We start from the raw sequence: 19,977 nt of genomic DNA, 5'->3' as shown, positions 1-19,977 counted from the left end.
CTTCTCCTGCTTTGCGGGGAGCCTGGTTCTTCCTCTCCCTCTGCTTCTCCCCCTGCTTGTGCTCTCTCTCTCTCTCTCTGTGCCATATAAATGAATAAAATCTTTTTAAAAAAATACACACACACACACACAAGAACAGTGGATTTTCTCTCTGGGGCTCAATGCAGCCGATGGGTTAACACATGTTTTGGTGTCAACATTTCAGGCTGAGTACCAGCATTGTCATTTGCTGGCTAAACAACTTTGGGCAACTGTTCGACCTTTCTTCGTGTCCTCATCTGTACAATGGGGACATTATTTCTTGCCTATCAGGGTTGTTGGGAGGAACAAGGAGGTGGGGGTTGTGTATCTATTTTCCAGCAGGGCACCTAGTAAGTGATCAGTAGAGAGTAGAAAATTTTAACAGGATTGTTTCTGGGACCAGAGAGAACATCAGGCTCCTGTGAAAGGTGTGGCCATTTCTGTCCCCTCTGATCAGGTTTTCTGAAGAACAGCCGCCTGCTACCACTCCTTACTCCTGCCCTTGGTTGCCTCTGGATTGGAAAAGCTTCAGGGTGGACCCCATCATGGCTAAAGCCCAGAGCGTACCTGTGTATGTCCCCTCTGCAACCCAAGCGCTCCCTTGCACTGCCACCTGCCAGTAAATAACAATTCGAGTGATGTGAGAGTCCAGGAAGTTGGCTCTGTTCACTCTGGTGACTTCCACGCCAGAAACCCTTTGCTGCCACCTGCCACCCATCACCCCCCCTCCCCCCCGAACACCCCCACTGTTCCTAGAGACACCTTCCCACAACACAAAGCTAACTTTACCACACCCTTGGGTACAATTCTCTCCTGCTGTCAAGGAAAGATGAGCTTCTTGCATGAGTTCAACTTCTCAGCCCTCCCACCACATTCTGGCCATATCAGCCAGCTCCTCACTTCCCCAAACATGCCCCACCCCTCCAGCAGGGGGTCTGCCCCTGCCTGCAATGCCCCCTCCCTGTTCTCCAGCTACCAGCCTGCTCACCCCGCAAAAGCCAGCTCCAAGTCCCCGACGTCCTCACTCAGAGACACAGCTTGTGTCCTGAGGATTCCCAGGCATGCTGTCCCTCCCCCAGGACAGCCCATTTAGCACAGGTTAAAACAGCATGCATCTGGCTAGTGACCAGAGACTCTGAGTCTGGGGACGGTCTGGAGCTGTCCTACGAATCTCTGTGCACACACCCACCATCCTCAACTATGGCTGAGCCAAAGAAGAGTCTGAAAATATTCTGTGAAGGCACTGTTTAAAAAAAAACAACAAAAAAACACACTGACTGGGACGGAGGACTTACACCATCAGTGAGAGCACAAAGTTTGTAGGCTCTCTTCCTTCTGTGCTGCTCAGATCTTAGCAGAGGTGCTGGACACAGCCTAGCAGACAGGGCAGGGGGCCCACTTCCTGAGCACCCGCCGTGTCCCAAGACTAGCCCACAAGGATTAGTTTCTCTTCCTCATTTGCCCGATCCTCCTACCCAGAGTTCAATGCCACCATGTCCCACCAGGAAAAGTCAGAATGGCACAGAGCTGGCCTGGGAATGAAGTATCCAGTTTCTGGAAAACTCCTGGAGGACAGGTGACAAAGGCCAAGACAGGGAGTTCTCCCAGACTTGGGATGTTCTCTGTCAGACTTAAAGACAGAGTCCAGAAACAGGGTCCCACCAGCTAAAAAAGGGGCCCAAGTCAGCAGTTTATGGCTATGAGTTCCCAGGGGGTGAGGACACAAAGGTGAGCAAGACGAGAGGCCCATGGTGGGTGGGGAGTTACGGACACAGCCAAGCCACGTAAGAAAGACACACCACGTAAAGACAGCAGGGCAGGAACACAGAGCAAGAAAGCACCGAAAAGGCTAGTTCAGTCTAAACAGCCGGTTCCCTGCCTTTGAGTCTCCTCTAGGTGTCCTAAGTCAGGGACCCTCTGCTGGGAGAAGCAGGAAGACAGAGAATGGCTCAGCAAGATCACGGAGCTGGTTCCCACAGGCCAACATCATGCAGCCGGGACCCCCGCCTCCCCTCCTTCAGGGGCCAGCTCCAAGGTCTTCCATGGGGGAACTTGGCCAGAGTAACTTCAACAAGGAAGGGCTTTGAAAGGAAGGACAACGCCTTCCTCCAGCTGAGAGATTGATTTCCTCCTCCTGTGGCATTCCAGGCAGCCCGGGCAGGCCTGTGGGCCGAGGGAGACAGCCAGACTCCGCTCAGCCTCGGCGAGGGGCCAGGTACACAGCGGCCTCTGCAGCGGTAGCTGCCAGGTGCGGGGTCCCCTGCCCGCCCCTCCAGTCCAGTTGCCAGCTTCTAGGCAGGGCACAGCTCTATGACCTGGGGATCCGAGTGAAGGGAAGGACAAGCCAGCAAAGCACCGATACTCCAGCCTGCATTTTGAGTGGCCTGGAGGACAGCGGTCCTGAAGGAGGACTCGGAGAAACAAGCCAAGCAGGAGACAAGTATCCTGCTGGGGGTCTGTAAGGGAGCTCCAGGAATGCAGGGATGCTGAGAATGGGCTTTGTTCAGCGGGGACCCCAGTGGGCGAAGAGAGTCAGAAGAGAATTTACAGAGAGCAGCAGCCAGGATGTCGGACGTGGTGAACCGTGGGTCTGGCCCTGTGCCAAGCACCTTGACACACACCACCACATTTCATCTTCACAACCCTACAGGCCCGGCTTATATCTCCCTGCGCTCATTCTGCAGATGAGGGTACTGGGGCTGGGAAGGGGACAGTCACTGCGCTGAGACCCTAGCGCCCCATGCACTATGCTGTGTATGGGATTCTCGCTGCCAACAGCCGCTGTTGGAGATCGAACGCCTCCACCGGGCTCCTGTTCTCGCAACCACAGTGCAGGGCCACTGTGGGCAGGGTGCTCAATGCTCCTCTGCACTTCACGGTCTCTTCTGGGAGGAAAGAGGGTGTGTGAAGTGAGCTTTAGGCCCTTCCCAGTGCCCTGCACCTGGGAGCCTCCCTGAGAAGGAAGCTCAGGGGTCACGTGTCAAAAGCAGTTGCAGGGTGGGGCTCCTGGTGTCCCAGTGACTTTGACACGGTCTGTCCCTTCTGTCTGCAGGAAAGTGCATCAAAAATGTGCACCGTGGGGGTCCTGACTTCCGAAGGAACAGTCCCTCTCATGTTCTCAATTTTCTCAGGGCTATGAATCACCCCAGCCCCTGATGGGCTCCATCCCTGGGGAAATCCCTGCATGAGAGAGATCACCAGACCTGACCAGATCGTCTTTGGCTTAGCCTCCCACTTATGCTCCTGGTCACAGTGGGCCACCGAGGGCCAGTGCGGGTTTTGGTGACCGCGTTGGGCCCGAGGACTGTTCCTTACCTTCTCTGTGACTGCGCGGGCACACTCGATGAGCTCCCTCTTGGTGTAGCTGTCTGTGGGGCACACCTGGAGGGCCCCCGCCTTCTGCACCAGGAAGATGCAGCCGTGGCCCAGGTCCTGCACGCGAGTGCGAATCTGGAAGCCGATCTGTGGAGGCAAGCCCAGGGTGGGGAAGGAGAGGCATGAAGGATTCTGCCATCGAGGGCTCCCCTACGTGGAAAATTTCTTCTATGTCCTATGGGAGCCTGGCTAGGAAAATTCCACTGCTGTTAGGAGTCTGTGCTTGGTGGAGTATGGAATTTGGTTGATTTTACTTCCCTTTTTAGAGCCTGTAAAATGCCCACAGTCCCCAGGAAGCAAGCCTATGTCCCTCATCCTAGCCTAATGCCCTTCTGATATTTGTTACCTTTTCTGGCGTGTTGTTTACTTGTGTCCCCAGCCACCTGACAGAAATGTTAGAAGAACTCTGTAGGGGTAATTATTATTCATTTATGCATTTATTGAGCTCCTACTGTGTGTCAGGGCCTCTCCTGAGCAGTGATTGCATTTACTTTCATTTATTCTGCACGGCAGCCCTAGAGAACCATTAGAAGTTCAAAATATATAGCATTGGTAAGAAGCATAAAGCATTCAGGTTCTTGCAAAGTTGGTACATTTACAAGCAGAGCACCCCCTTCCCTCAGCTGTGTCCCATGGTGAGAGCCAACATGCTGGGCCCAAGCTTCCTTTCTCTATGGCCAGGTTGTGGTTTCCTTAAAAAGGTACATTTTTAGAGCTAAAGGCTCCGCAGGCACACATTCTTTTAATGACCCCTGAGTTCTGTGATTATAAAAGGTACTTTGCCTAAAAGAACCCAAATGAGCTCCATGATAGATAGGCAGTCTCTTTCAGGAGTAATAAATTCCATCTCCTGACGTTTGCATTCCTCTGGCTGTTTCATGTCAATTTTCATTTTAGTCTGATCAATACAGCTGCCATAAATAACCTGCCATCCAGCCCAGGTAAGCAACTAAAAGCAAAACACCTTAAGCTTTAGTTAGTAAGTGTTATTTCCAGGACTCCACGACAGCAAGAAGTGGTGGCTTCTCCTTCCAGCATCTGCCAAGAAGAGCTAACAAGATCTCAGGTATCTTGAGTAAAAGCTGGGAGATCTGGACCACCAGGGTGCTATCTTCCAGCATTGTCCTATTGGAGTTCAAGGTGGTGGTGGTGGGGGGGGTTGGGGTAGCAAAGGGGGTTGCAAATGTTAACCCTATTATGGAAACACATCATGCTTTTAGGGGAAAAAAGGTAATCCTCTTGTCTCCTTAAGGCCCAAAGGATATTTAAAATCCATTTAATAGGGGCGCCTGGGTGGCTGAGTGGGTTAAGCATCTGCCTTTAGCTCAGGTCATGATCCCAGGTCCTGGGATGGAGCCCCGGCCTGCTTCTCCCTCGCCCTCTGCTTGCTGCTCCCCCTACTTGTGCTCTTGGCCTCTCTCTCTCTCTGTGAAATAAATAAAATCTTTAAAAAAAAATCCATTTAGTAGAAAAGTCTCCTGATCCAGAAGGGGGAGGTTTGGCTCTTTTGGGGTCTGCCAAAGCTTCACCATCAGGGAGGGCTGCCTGCGGACTGTCTCCAGGTGGGATACAACACGAGGAAAACATACAGGCTGGCAGCTCTGCAAACAGGTCCACCACTGAACAGGGGAGAGGTACTGTGTTCAGTCCCCCTGAGGAAACCCCCAAAATGCAGCTGTTCGCCGGGCACGTCTGCTGGTTTAAACACAAGGCCTGGCTGAGGCAGGGGAGCTCACTCAGGTGAGCACAGGCCTCTTAAGTCACTCCCAAGTGGCCCTGGAGGTGGGAGGATGAAGGGACCTCCTCTTCCACTATCTCAGCCCCACGAAAGCTGAAAACTCCTCCTGGCCCTTGAGCCTTTTCCGATCCATGTACTGAACCCCTCACACTACAAGGTCAGAGCTAATCCATACACAAGGGCTCTGTGACCACAGGTCTCCAAGTGACAGGCACTGTTGGGAGAGCCAGGTAGGGGGCACATGGTGGAAGAAACAGAATTTCAAAATAAAGCTGACCTTACTAGTTCAACCTCTTGTTGACAGGCGAAGAGACTGTGCAGGCTCAGAGAGGTGATGTGAGTGGCCCAAAATCACACAGCCAGTGTCTGGCAAAACCAGATGAGAATCCAGGTCGCTCTACCAGTCAGGTCACTCTTTACTAACGTCGTAACGTCGTTGTTTTCCTCACTTAGCATGGGTACCATCCCCGCACAGCCCCCCACCCCCGATCTTTCCTAGAAACTCAACATGTAAAATTGACATAATGTGTTCTTAGTATACCCTTCCTTTTTGAGTTAAAATTTATGTCCTTGACTCAATAAGAAGTCAACAATGTGACTAAGTTAATCAAAGTTTAAAAGTCGGATTCTGGGGGTGCCTGGGTGGCTCAGTGGGTTAAGCCTCTGCCTTTGGCTCAGGTCATGATCTCAGGGTCCTGGGATCAAGTCCACATCAGGCTCTCTGCTCAGTGGGGAGCCTGCTTCCTCCTCTCTCTCTGACTGCCTCTCTGCCTGCTTGTGATCTCTTGTCTGTCAAATAAATAAATAAAATCTTAAAAAAATAAAAATAAAAATAAAAAATTAATTAAAAAGTTGGATTCTGAAGCCTGATACAGCCTCAGCTACCGCCTCATTTCTGTATTTTGCTTGGGCTGCGGTGTTGAGAAAATCCTGTTGTGTGCACACAGGTTTTACTGGAGCCCCCGAACCCCAGCAGGGAAAAGCTACATCAGCCTGAGGTCTGCACGAGGCCACCCAGCGGGCCACGGTATGGCGCTGGCAGCCCTCAAAGGGTTACCTCATGGTCCGGCCCAGAGTTTATTCAAAAACACACACAGTTTTTCCTATGAGTTTTAAAAATTGTTCAGTTAGGTTTAAAAAGTGAGCCTTGGGGGCGCCTGGGTGGCTCAGTGGGTTAAAGTCTCTGCCTTCGGCTCAGGTCATGATCCCAGGGTCCTGGGATTGAGCCCCACATTGGGCTCTCTGCTCAGCAAGGAGCCTGCTTCTCCCTCTCTCTCTGCCTGCCTCTCTGCCTACTTGTAATCTGTGTCTGTCAAACAAATAAATAAAATCTTAAAAAATAAATAAATAAAATAAAAAGTGAGCCTTGAGTCAAAGGTACAGAACTTGCACAGCGCCTCCCTGGGTCAGGGGCCGGAAGAGTAAGGTGGGAAGCCCCAGAGTGAGGAAGCCCTGTCTCGGAAAGAACATTCTCTGGCCCACTTCTGCTCCCTGCTCGTAGCCACGCCCGAGCATCCTGTCCACCCAGTGGTGGGCACTCAGGTGAGCACAGGCCTCTTAAGTCACTCCCAAGTGGCCCTGGAGGTGGGAGGGTGAAGGGACCTCCTCCTCCACTATCTCAGGCCTGGAACCAATGGGCAGACATGACACATCATCAACAACTCTCTCAGGTTCCCTCAGCGCTCTCGCGAGAGGCCTTGCCATGGAAAACACCCCAGTGTCCTGATGCTCAGCCCCTCCCTTGGAGGGGACACCAGGCATGTAGCACAGGATTCCGCAAGTGCACTGCAGAGCTGGGACAGTGGTCTTTTGGAGGGAGAGTCCAGGTAGGAAGCACGGCCAAAGACTAGCACCAGAAGGCAGAAGGATAACCTAAGATAAGGCAACAGTTGTACAAAGCCATTGGCCAACCCAGGGCTTGGTCCTGGCGAGGGGTCTGTGCCAGGGCACATGATTACCTTCTGGGTGCCTGAAGGCCTCCTTGAGGTTTGGCCACACAATCCTGCTGTATGCTCGGCTACACAGTCCTATTCGGACAGCACGCAGGAGGCTGAGTCTCATGGGGGACAGGCTGAAACAGGCTTCACTTATTTTCACAAACTAAAAGGGCTGAATGTAACAGGAAGGGGAGGGATCTCAGGACACCAGCCCCACGCCTGCCCTCAGCCCTTCACCCAGGAGGGCAGCACGGGCAGCAGAAAGGTCCAGGGGCTCCACTTCTGGTCCAGCCCCTTCCTGGCCTCCAACACCCTGGCTGAGCTGGCTAACCTTCCGGGCCTTTGTTCCCTCCCATGTGAAACGGGACAGAACCTGCCCTACTACCCAGGGCTGATGGACCAAATGAAAGGTGTGAGTGAACACATCTCAAAGTAGAAAATACCACACAAATGCTGTGACAGGAGGTAGCTTGGTGAGGCAGAAGCAGCAAAGGCTATGATGCCCTGGGTTTGAATCCTGACCTTGCCATGTTTACTTCTTACTTGAAACTTTACTTATTCCAAACTCAAGTGGTTTCCATACTGACTCTCGTAGCTGCGTGCTCTTGGACCATTTAACTAAGCTCCCTGAGCCTCAGTTTGCTAACCTGTGAAATAGGGGAAGAATGACGGATTGTGTAGTTCAGAAGGTACATGGGACAGCCCCCAGCATGGATCTGATCCGTGGTGTGGACTTGATGAACATCTCTCCGATTATTCTTTTCCACGGGTATGTGGGACAGCTAGGACAGGAACTTAAAGGGGACAACAAAAGCAACATACTCTACTGCAATCTCCCAGAACATTCTGTACTGCTTCAAGAACATCTGAGAGAGGGAATGCATTTTTAAGATTGTATTAAAAAAGATAAGGGTTTAAAAAATGCTAACTTCTCAAAGTAACACTAAATTTCTCAGCAAATCTGACCAGCCCCCAGGGCAATCTGACTTACCACCAACCAGTGTGTATTATAAAGGAATGTGGCTCAGACATCCAACTTGGGGTTTTAAACTGGCAACTGCAGTAAAGCGTGACTCAAACGTCAAGAAAAACCCTCAATTCCCTTCTTGCCCAAATGGGCATCTTCCCCTGGTTTTACATCCTGGGGGAAATTGGAAGTCTGGCCTTTGTGAAGTTTTGGATCAAATTTCAGTTGGAGGGGGTCTCAGAAATACTAATCATCTTCTTTACTGCCTAAAACTAAACAAAATGTACACATTTGTCTCAGGCTTTCAAAACAATCACATCTGAAACCAGGTCAAATATCATTGGCCTGGGAGAGTCTGTGAACACCGAAAGGCAACTGCAGATGTTAGCTGGCAGACTTTAGAGTTTCTCCTTAAAAAGAAAAAAAAAAAAAAAAAAAATGGAAGGGCAAGAATCACGAGCATAGAACAGAAACAGGGCATCACTTTCCACCTACAAAAAGTGTGTCTCGGAGCGGAAAGTTTTAAAGAATTCTAGTGTAGATTACCCATCTCATGTTTGGGAAAAGGCTGCGGTTCTTGCCACAGGCTCTCGACAAATGTTCCTGCCAGCTTTGAAGACACATAGTATTACACGTGCTCACAGCAGAGTTCCCTGGGAGACAAAGCTGTAGTCACTAGATCTTTCCCCCCCAGCGTTTATATTTAGCACTGGTGGCTCACAGGATCTCCCTTTTCAAGAGAACAGTGATCTTTGGGAAGTTGCCTGAGGGTTTTGACTTTCCTCAAGGAAGTCATTTTCACAGTGGTGTTAGCAGGAGTTTGAGTTTTCCCTGGAAAAAGCAGCAGATAAAGCTCCTGCTTGGTGTTCAGAGGGGAGAGGTAGGGCTTCTCCTGTAATTGTCACATTCTGGAAAAGACCAAAATGCTGGCTCAGCACCACAGCCGGCAGGACCGTGAGGGAGCAACTTCTTCCTTCCTTGCCCTGGATAGAAATACTTTCACATGCTGTGAGGTGGAGCCCCCTTGGGAGAGAAAACTTATTCCACAGTCTTGGAATAAAAAAACAACATTGCCTTAGGGATCCCCCTGACCGTCTCAGTTTTCCCCTAAATATCTGTCAGGCAAATGCACACAAAGAATTTTCCTTAGCAAGCCACTGGTAATTGTATATTCTCTCTGCCCCTTTTGGCTCCAGGTCACACTGCTCTTGTGTCTGGAATGTAAAATATAACTCAAGACGCATGGGTGTAAAGGGAGAACCTTAATGAAAACGTCAGCTGCTACAAATGTGGGGCCAGGGACTAAAGTAATTTCGTGTGGGGCTTTCAGCAATACCTTTCCTTTCCTGGCTGCTCTGACGTTATTTTGTATTTTGCTTCATGGTCTGGGTTGCAGGAAGAAAATCTGCCTGTTTCACATGTGGGCTGGGGAGCTCTGAAGAACTTAGACATGGAAAGGTCTCCACAGATCATGGGCTCTTCACACAGTAACTCAGGCCGCGGGTCAACATTGGAACCGACCAGACAGATCTGGATTCCATTTTTAAAAGATTTCTGGAAACAGAGATCCAAACCCTCCCCACAGCCTCTTTGTTTTTTGAGTCCTGCGAAGCCTAACACTTTTTCCTTTTTTCCTGATTGTTCCTTCCTGTGATGTAAGTTCCCTTAGGCTTGTTTAGGAAATCCAATCTTCCACAGAATCCTGATTGGGGCCGGGGGAGGGGGGGGTGGGTTCTGGTGATTTTTCTTTCTGGGTAGTGACTTCATGGACTCGTTACAAACAGAATTATTCATGCTGCAGCCTAAACACTCAACCATACTAAAATCTCAAAGTGCAGGCACTGTTAGAAACCTCCTTCCTCCCATGCTAGATATGTATGTAAGCATGTGCATACATAAGAGACTCCTGTTCACATGCGTTGTTATGACATGTTAGCAAGGGATTTAACTTTGGGTCATTTCTGCATCATCTCTGGGAGTCTTTGTGAAGACATGCTTAGAATGGACTCCAGGCAAACCAGCACTAAGTGGCCTGGGGACACGGACTGTCATGGCAGGAAGGGAAGATCAGTCACAGCTGCCCGCCCTGAGAGCCGGCTTCACTTAGGAATATCATCAACGGGGTTTGTGTTTAATACAGTGTCACAGAATGTAGTTACCTTCATTTTCTCAGCATCCCTGCAATGTACTCCACTATTCTTTACCGCAGACCGAGCTCTGTGCCTCTAAGGAGCCATGTGATAGCTGGGCATGGCACACCTCCTCTCTGCTATTGCTGGCAGGGATGCGGTCGGGTGTGTGCCGCTCCAGCTGGCCTGTTTGCTTCCCAGGGGACCCCGTGGTTACTCGGGCATATCAGATAGGAAAGGGGGCTCTTAGAAAGTGGCCTCTGGGACCAAACTTTGGCCAAACTAAGGCTCTTATGGGTGTAGGCATTCTAAGGCAAAGTCTGTGTTCGGCCACTAGGGAAAGGGAAGTTTAGGGAAGGGAGGTAGGTAATGAAGAGGAGTTCATATGAGATACGGGGGACGGTTCATAGAAAGTCACCAACAATAGCTGGGTAAGACTTTGTGTCACAAAAGTAGGCTAGCCAGCCCTTTCTCAGACCGGGACGGTTAACTCCCACACTCGGCTCTTCCAATACTGCTGTGAGCCTTTAGGAAACAGGAAAATCACTGAGGAGGATGTCCTAACCAAAAGGAAGATGGTAGCTTGTGTTCTGCTTTGGGAGTCAGGTGACAGGCCAGGAGACAGGGAACCTGGCCAGACACTCCCAACAGAGGGCACCTGTCTGAAAGCCCACTTCCCCAGGTGGACCCAGCTCTCCGCCTGCTGGCCTCTGAGCACAGCCTGGGCTACTGGGTCTGAAGCTGGGGGACGGGCGGGAGAGTGGTGGGAACTAAGCCTAGTTTTGGCTACCAGGCTGGAATCTTCTAGAGTCGAGCTGAGCTAGCCAGAATCCCCCGGGAGTGGGTACCCATGTGCATGTGCTTCTTAAAACAGGGGCTTATGGTGGCAGACCTCCTCTGGCTCCGCCGTGGCTGCTGCCATCTGGCCCTGGAGAGCCAGGTGCCCATAGTCACTGGTCATTTGTGAAGCCAGTCCTCCCAACTCCTCCGGGTTAGTAACCGACTTAGTCATCTGGAAAAAGAAAACAAGCAAGACACAAACACACACACACACACACACACACACACACGGAAAAAAGCATGAGAACCATGTGTTAATTCCACTGGAAGCCAAAGGGTTTCATTCACTTTTAAGCTCTGGACTTGCATTTGGGGCTGGAGAGGGGAATTCAAGCAAAGCCCATGCTGCGACGTGCACAACAGGCCAGGGCCCCTCTCAGGCCAGCAGGTCCTGGTGGGGCCAGCGGGAGACATGCTAGGCTCAGGCTGGGCAGGCCCTCACGGTCCACACTGGGAGGTGAGCACGGAGGCCCCACCAGCCTGGCCCTGCGGGTCACCATGAGACTTCCCTTGGGGAATGCAGGGGGTATGAGCCCTAGGCAGTGCCCATCCTTGGTCACATTCTGCAGTAGAGACCTGACCTGGTCTCTGGGAACCCAGAAGCAGGTCCCACCCTGGCAAGAGGATGTGAGGATAGCAGGGCTGTCAGGGAAACCATGATTGAGAAGTGGCAGATGAGAATCTGGGAGGAAGATAATTCAAGAGAATACAGCTTTATAAGCAATTTGTGCCAAAGGAGGACAAGGGTTCAGCCACAGATTTGGTTAAGTGTCCACTGCAGCCTCAACGGCTGAGCTATGCCTCCTCCTCATTAGGATATTCAGTATTTTCCGCCTGCTTCATAGAAAAACTTACCTAAAAATTTATCCTACCTAATACACTCGTTTCAAGACCTTCTTTTTCCTCTGACAAAATGCCTCTTAGTGCTCCGAACAGCAGTTTTAACTGCCCCCCAGAAAGGTGTCCTTGTCTTTCCTAAGAGGCTTCCCTCCTGCTGCACCTCTTCTCTCTCTCGGCGGCCACAGAAGGGCTAAAGAGGGCGCCTGGGTGGCTCACTTGTTAAGTATCTGCCTTTGGCTCAGGAAATCCCAGGGTCCTGGGATCGAGCCCCTCGTAGGGCTCCCTGCTTGGCGGGAAGCCTGCTTCTCCCTCTCCCACTCCCCTGGCTTGTGTTCCTGCTCTTGCTATCTCTCCCTCTTTGTCAAATAAATAAACAAAATCTTTTTAAAAAATTTAAAAAAAGGAAGAGCTTAAAAATAAATGTTTTGAATGGCCCATTTCTGCCCATTAACCCTGCTAAAGGGAAGGGTTAGCCATCTAAGGCATGTTTGCCAGGAAATGTCACTGGCTGGCAGGTGTAGGCATGGGTTCCTTGGGAACCCCGAGAGAGGGAGGCTGTACCTTCAGCTGCTTCGTTTGAGTCCTGCCACACAGACCACAGCAATTCCGGAGTAACCCGACATGATAAAAGCAGGGCCCTTGCCCACTCAGGGTCCAGGCTGGCTAACCTAGCAGTGGCCACGCAGCCCTCAGCTGGACTCCTGAAGGGCACGGACATCCGGGCCTGAGATGGGCCTGCTGAGAACCTAGCCCAGGAGACGTTCCAGAAACACCAGGGGGCCACTCCAAAGATTTTCGCCTCCTGCTGCGCTGTGCTCCCTCCTCAGAGGACCCGGCACAGCAGGGCCACCTCATCTGACCCATGCCCCACCCCAGAGTCCCCCGGAGCAGCGCCAGCTCTTTCAGTCCCGGAGATGGGTACTGCTCCTATTCTCCTTGCCGGCCCACGTCCTGTTAAGCAACAGTGAACCTGGCACAATCACAGGGTTTCTAAGGAGGAGCAGCGGCCAGGGAAGCCTTTGTGGTCCAAGCTCAACCTCTAGTGGACACATGACTACATGACAAAATCATCCCGAGGGGCCGGCCTGGTGGGGTAGGTGCGGCACCACAGCTCAGTCTGGTCCCTCCAGCCAGGAGGCTGCTTCGTCTCTCTACTCAGCCTCACACGGCAGCAGCAGAGAGACATGGTCCCAAATTTTATTCCGTGGCATCTGAGCCTTCAAAGGGTGAAGAGGAACTTTCTTACTATGCACTCCTGTTTATTCTTCGAGGACACCACTGGTTGTCTTTTGTACAACTTTTTAACCTATCAAGATAGCATTCTCCATTCTTTATCCTATTTTAATCTAAAGAGGCATATAATACAATTCCGATAGCAATACATTTTCTCAAAAATAAAAAAAAGGAAAAAGAAAATTACCTCCAAAGGTCACATACCTTCTGTTGTCAGGGAAATTGTCTTTATATAACCATGCTGTTTCACTTTGCCTGAAAGACTGGCATATCTTTCTGTCCAAGGACTATACCTTGATTCCATTAGACAACCTCTATTGGGCCCTACACGTCTTCTCTTGTATGTAACTTTATATACACACCTTAAGACCTATGCAAGGTGAATAGGATTTGTTTTCCTTCCCCTTATCTCTAACTTCCTTCTCAGTTTCTCTCCCTCCTTTGCTCCCTTGTCCTCATGCCCAAGTCTCAATTATCTGTAATTCCCTCTTGCAGCTTTTCCAGGAAATGAGAGCTCCAGCGGATGGGGGTGTCTAGACCACAGGCAGCCAGAGAGACCACAGATAAAGGACAGAGCTGGGGCCCAGAAGGAACTAGAAACAAGGGGTAGTCTCTGTCTAACAGAGACCCTGATTTGAAGACTCAGTGGTGGTAGTGGTGGACACCAAGGCAACCGACAGTGGGTGGGGCAGCTCTTTTCCTCTTACCATTTCCTGAGCTGTCACCGCGATGGCTTTGGAATATTTAACCACAGTCGTCTGATAGTCGACGAATGTTCCCTTTGGTTCTGGAGGAGTGCCTTCATCCAGCTACAGAGGAGAGAAAAAGAACCCATATGTCAGGAGAGGACAGTTGATGTATGGGCTGTATTTACCAGGAATTTTGAAAAATGGAGATGCCCACAGAATTTCTTTGGCTAAGAGTCAACAGCATCCCCCAGCTTTGGTGATAAGGACTTTAACAGAGGTACAAAGACTGCACTCGGGATACACAGGCAAGGGGGCCCCAAGCCTTGTCTGAGAGGAGATTGAGAGCATTCCCAAGGAACAACATTTCTGCCAAATCTCACCAGGGGAAGAGTCCGCTACATATAGAAGGTAGGGGAAGGGGTCCTAAGAAGTAGCTTAGAGTTCAAGCATATGGTGGTGGGCATAAGCCAGACACTTTTAGGGGAGCAGAGAAAGGCAGAAGATGAACTGGAAGAGGAGGCAGAATCTACACTATGAAGGGCTTCCCTAGGAATGGTGTAGTCCATAGAGGTCTATGCCCTGGAACCCTCCTTCTGATCTAAGCTGGGGAAGACAAGGGATTGGAAGCACTAGTTCCTCATCTGACTTTGAGAGCAATACGAATTGAGAGATGGGAGAGATCGCTGTGAGAGGAAGAGCCGGGACAAGTGGGACAATGACTCTGTCCCTCGAAGGGTTGAGGACATACTGGTTCAGAAGTCTTGTCTTGGAGACCTGGTTCCAGGGCTTATGAATGGGCCCCAAGCTCGTTGCTTAAATTCTGAGGTTCAGGTCCTTCAGTGGAAACTTCCTAGCATCAGAAGGTTGTAGTACACATCAACTGAGAACATACCCGGCCAAGAGCTACATGAAGGAAGAGGAGATGATGACCAGGTTGATGACAAAGATGATGACAATGTCAATGATGACCATGATGAAGAAAAAGGCAACATCTTCACCACCATCTTCATCATTACCGTCACCATTGACTGCTGAATGGTATTCCAGGTGAGGAGCCAAAATAAGGAGACGTGAACACAGGAAGATTGAGTGCAGTGGGCAGAAGAGGGGGCTGTTAGAGCAGTGAGGATGAAGCTGAGCTGTCTGATGAAGAACCTTGAAATCATGAGGAAAATGGTGGGATCTGGGGTACACAACGACATATTTGAGAAGACCTTCCTGGCAGCTCTCTGCCATATAGTTCGCAGTCGCGGCAGAGACTAGGGACCAAGAGGGCACTTAGGAAACATTAGATGGTGTCTTCAATAAGAGCTCAAGGTCGCAAGCAGGCACTAACTAAGACATGAACCGAAGGAACAGTTTCCTGCTGCCCATGTGTGATGTGGCCGCACGGTTCTGGAAGCATTTCTACCAAACTTCCACCAAAGCATCAACATGGACTCCAGGCTGGATTTTTCTGGGATTCTTTATAAGGAATAAGCTGCTGCCAGTGATCTCCATCACACTATGGGGGTCCTGCTAGTCAAATGAGGACTGAGTTGTGGACTCAATCACTCGGTATAAACTGATTGGGCATCTTCTACGTGTCCAGCAACGTGCTGGGAGACTTCGTATGAGCCACAGCCTAAGAGCAGACACACCAGGAGCTGGAGCTGGAGGGAATTTTAGAACACAACCTGCCAGTCCGAAGACAATGAGAAAGGGAAGAACAAAGTGATCATTTTTTTTAAAATTTCACATTTATTTAGTTCAAAGAACTCTCCTTTGTTCTGAGATTATAGCCTTCCTACTTTTTTTGAGGGGGATGTTAACATGACCTTTCCGTTATGAAACAGTAGTGATGCAGAGAGCGGGCTTTTTGTCTCTTCAACCCCCTCCCCTGGTCAGAAAGAAGAAAAAACTATCACCACCATCAACACCCAACAACTCAAAGAAGCAAACAAAGAAAAGGTAGTGGGTCACAAAAACTCCAAGACTGAGAACCATTGACCTCACTCAATAGGGAAACCAAGGTTCAGAGAGCTTGAGTCATTTGTCCAAGGTCACCCAGAAACCCAATTACTTCATGTTAACCTATCAATTCCCAAACCTTCTGGTGCTTAGACATAGAGAATTCCAGGATGAACCTCCATAGCAGAAGCACCAAAAGGGGCACAAATTACATCCAAGTTACACTCAACGATGGGTACGCTCATTTTTTCTGCCAGTCACTCAATGACTGAGAATTTCAGACAATGATGATGACAGTCTATCAATGCTGTGACCAAATAACCAAAACTCGCCCTATTTCTAACACTTTACTGCTTATGGGCTCAAAGGCCCTGGAGTATCGCTGAATACAAAGTGGGCAGCAATGGGCAGGTTGGGGTAGGCTCAACAAACAGAGAATGTGGAAGAGGCACTGGGCAGAACCATGGCTATCAGGTCTGGGTAGGAGGAGTTTGGGGGTACCAATAAACCCCCACTGTATACTCTGCAGAATGGCAGAAAGAACCCCCTTGTACTGGCCTCTGTGGATCCTGTCATTAGAAGTTCCTAATTATTGCTATCAGGTAATGCCAGACTTCTCTCCCAGCCCTTCCAAAAGAGTGGGGAGTGTCCTGGGCTGAGTGAGAGAGTAGCTGTCCCACCACTGACATCAGACAGTGCAAGTGCTGCTTTCTTTACTGAAAATCCATCTTGGTATGCAAGGCTCAGCAGCTATCGAAAAAGACTTCAAGAATCTGACTTCCACATTCCAGAGATTTTGGAACTCTTACCTATCATTAGAGTCATTTGGAAAAATACCTTCTCCTAGTGAGAAAAAAGTCACCTGAATTTCTAATTTGTATTGAGAAAACTTGAGCTCCATTATTTAATCTCCTTCATGGAAACATGGCTTACTTTCCTTTTTTTTTCTTTTAAAGATTTTATTTATCTATTTGACGGAAAGAGAGAGCACAGGCAGGGGAGCGGGAGGCAGAGGGAAAAGCAGTCTCCCTCGTGAGTGGAGAGCCTGATGCAGGACTCGATCCCAGGACCCCAGGATCATGACCTGAGCTGAAAGCAGATGCTTAACCAACTAAGCCACCCAGGGGCCCTGAAACATGGCTTACTTTCAAAGCTCAGGTGTTCTGATGTCCTGAAAACCAAACACAACCACTGAGATTTCCCCAAAAACTTTAGAAAGAGGGGAATTTCACTCATTTTCTGCCAAACTGTCCATATTTGAGGAACGAGAAGCCCACAGCAAAAATTACCAGAGTGATCTGACAAGGCCTGTCCGGGGTGTCTAAAGGAGTCCTGGCATTCCCGCCTGGCTCGTGACTCTCTCGGTCTGCTAATGACTGCATAATGAATGTTTAAGGGGAATTATCCTAATTATAGTTTCAGGCTATCACCTCTTTATGGAGAAACCAACCAACCAATCTTCTCTAAATTAGCCATTAAAGACCACTTATTATCCTGAAAAACCATAATAACGTATTCACAATCTGACAATGGACATTTCAAAACAGGGACAAAATCTAAAATTCTTGGCAGTGCTATCACAGAATGGAAATGAGATGTGGCTGAACAATTGTTAATTTTAATGACTATCAAACTGACATGACTAGTGAAGGATTCCTTGAGGAAAGAGGAGATACTCTCCCGTCACAGTCCCTACTCATCCAGTTCAACCACCAAGGGGTCACTGGAGGATTAATGACTGTCACATTGTCTTCCATGCCCACTGCATGCAAGAGTTCACTATGGGCTTTCACACATACTACTTAAGTGGTGTCTGCATCTGGCTACCAAAACCATGGGGGGGATTTAAAAGATTCAGAGATTCCTGGGGTGCCTGGGTGGCTCAGTCCATTAAGCATCTGCGTTCGGCTCAGGTCATGATCCCAGGGTCCTGGGATCGAGTCCTACACTGGGCTCCCTGCTCAGTGGGGAGCCTGCTTCTCCCTCTACCTCCACCTGCCGCTCCCCCTGCCTGTGTTCTCTCTGTCAAATAAATAAATAAAATTAAAAAAAAAATCCAGAGATTCCTTGGCTCAAGTCCACAGAGATTTCAATTGATTAGGTCTGGGGTAGGGCCCAAGAATGTGCTCCCCATGATTCCAAAGGAGCCACTCCGAACACCAGCCCTTGGGAATCCCTTCATTATTTCACTTTGGACTTTGTTCCCCATGAGTACTCTAGGAGGTAAACAGGGGAGGTAAATACCTATTTCCATTTTGTAAGTGAAGGAACCAATGATACCTTCTCCATCACCATTATTTTTCCCTGTGTAAAACCAGAAGACAGGGTGAGAGTGGCTTCCAAAGTAATGAATGAATAACCAAGAATGAATACCACGTAGGACAGAGGATAGGATGTGTGTACGCTGATCGAAACCCTCAGGAAAAGAGGACGGTCTTTGGTATCTGCTTTGACTGACTGCTCCTTAGAGAAAAGCACCTAGGACCACGTCTGAGGGAAACCGAGGAGGAACCGGGGTCAAGGGACAAAGGTGAGCATCTGGGAGCCCAGGCCTACCTTGCTCATGGCCTCTGCAATGGCGTCCACCATGCCTCCCACCAGCCCCACTTCACTGGCGGCTTCATTCAGTGTCACCATGATGTCATCGACGGCCTCCTTCATGAGCTGGGCGGCCTCTGTGATGGCATCATGGGTGTGCTGGGCCTGAGAAGGGAAAGCAGAAAGAGGACTGTGAGAAGTTTCCATAAGCAGAGGAAAATGGTGCTCAGTCTCCTCAGAAATCACTTCACTTCTTTTAGGTATAACCTTAAAAAAACACAACACAAAACTCTATCCCCATTATGGAGCACGACAGGGATTCTGGATTTTCCCTTTTCTTTCTGTTGGTACATTTGTTTGCAAAATCACTACAAATCAGAAAGAGAAGTAGAAGATGTCTTTTTATAATCAAAAGGAAAAACAAAATTGCAATATCAAACAGCATCCTATGACAGGACCAGTTTTATGTTAATCTGTCCAGGATGGTAGAAAGAGAATGCCACTGATTCCCAATGACGCAAGCTTATAGGTATAATTAAGAAAAAACCAAAACCTAATATAAGGGAAAAAACATGTCCACAACAAATGCACTTCTCTTCAAAGCTGCACAACACTCTAGAATTCCCTTCCTGCAAATAAGGTTGGATTGTGGCAATGTAGTGACATAGAGGAGAAATACATCTGTGGAAAGACAAAGAGCCTTTGGAATTATGTCACAGATTACACTGCCACGAGCCTGGAGGGACGAGGGAGCAAAGTTCTCCAGGGACTGACATTCTGCAGGCAAAGTCTCGAGTGCTCCCAAGTTCCCTCTGACTGTAACTCGGAGACACTCCAACACCTGCCAGAGTTTCGCAAGCGCATCATGCACCGAGGAGACACCAGGTAAATGAATGGATGAAAGATGAAACAACGGTGGTTCCAGGCTCCTGAAAAACACCTCCAATGGGAGACAGATGCAGAAGGAGCCTAGGTCCTGCCATCATAAAAACTGGGTTCTAGCTCTGGATCCACCTCTTACTAACTAAGCGGTCCTAGGCGTGGCTTCCTCAGCACAATGGGAATAATTGGAACAACACTATGCAGAATTCCAATGAGACGATATGGATACCTGCAGCATATACTTATAGTAAGGGCAGTCTAGGGGTGCCTGGGTGGCTCCGTCGGTTAAGTGTCTGCTTTTGGCTCAGGTCATGATCTCAGGGTCTTGGGATTGAGCCCCACGTTGGGCTCCCTGCTCAGTGGGGGAGCCTGCTTCTCTCTCTGCCTCTGTTCCTCCCCATGCTCGTGCACATACTTTCTCTCTCAAATAAATAAATAAATAAATAAAATCTTGGGGGTGGGGTGCGGAAAAAGGAACAGCCTAGTAGCAGGTGCCTGACTTCATGTCAGGTAGTCAGCATCAGAATTGGCCCCCCACACAGTGGCCACGGCTGCCCTGACATACCTCACGGGGAGACGCCCCTTCCAAAGGCCCAAGAAACTGCACCTTCCCTCTGGTGATGAGAAGCTAAGGAGGCCAGGGAGGGAAGGGAAATGTAACTCTTTTGACTGGCTAACTGAAAGAGAGGACTTCTTTTTTTTTTTTTTTTTTTTTAATTAAAAAAAATTTTTTTTTTAAAGATTTTATTTATTTATTTGACAGAGATAGATCACAAGTAGGAAGAGAGGCAGGCAGAGAGAGAAAGAGGGAAGCAGGCTCCCTGCTGAGCAGAGAGCC

The 19,977-nt window shown here is 49.4% G+C and overlaps 1 protein-coding gene across 2 annotated transcripts in view; it reads right to left on the bottom strand.

Annotated features, from left to right (window-relative positions):
• Positions 1–19,977, bottom strand: part of LOC111153217 (talin 2) — a 194,397-nt gene that overhangs the window by 46,229 nt on the left and 128,191 nt on the right. For both annotated transcript variants that reach the window (XM_022512104.1, XM_022512103.1), the window contains 4 exons: positions 18,276–18,422; positions 13,788–13,889; positions 11,060–11,179; positions 3,337–3,483 (listed from right to left, as the gene is read on the bottom strand). In XM_022512104.1, coding sequence (XP_022367812.1) covers positions 3,337–3,483; positions 11,060–11,179; positions 13,788–13,889; positions 18,276–18,422 — 516 coding nt within the window. The remainder of the gene's footprint in view (positions 1–3,336; positions 3,484–11,059; positions 11,180–13,787; positions 13,890–18,275; positions 18,423–19,977) is intronic.

The sequence above is a fragment of the Enhydra lutris genome, unplaced genomic scaffold, assembly GCF_002288905.1.
Source record: "Enhydra lutris kenyoni isolate GAN:26980312 unplaced genomic scaffold, ASM228890v2 scaffoldscaffold31, whole genome shotgun sequence".
Lineage (NCBI taxonomy): Eukaryota > Metazoa > Chordata > Mammalia > Carnivora > Mustelidae > Enhydra > Enhydra lutris.
The sequence above is the reverse complement of the archived record's forward strand: the minus strand, read 5'-3'. Positions and strand labels throughout refer to the sequence as shown.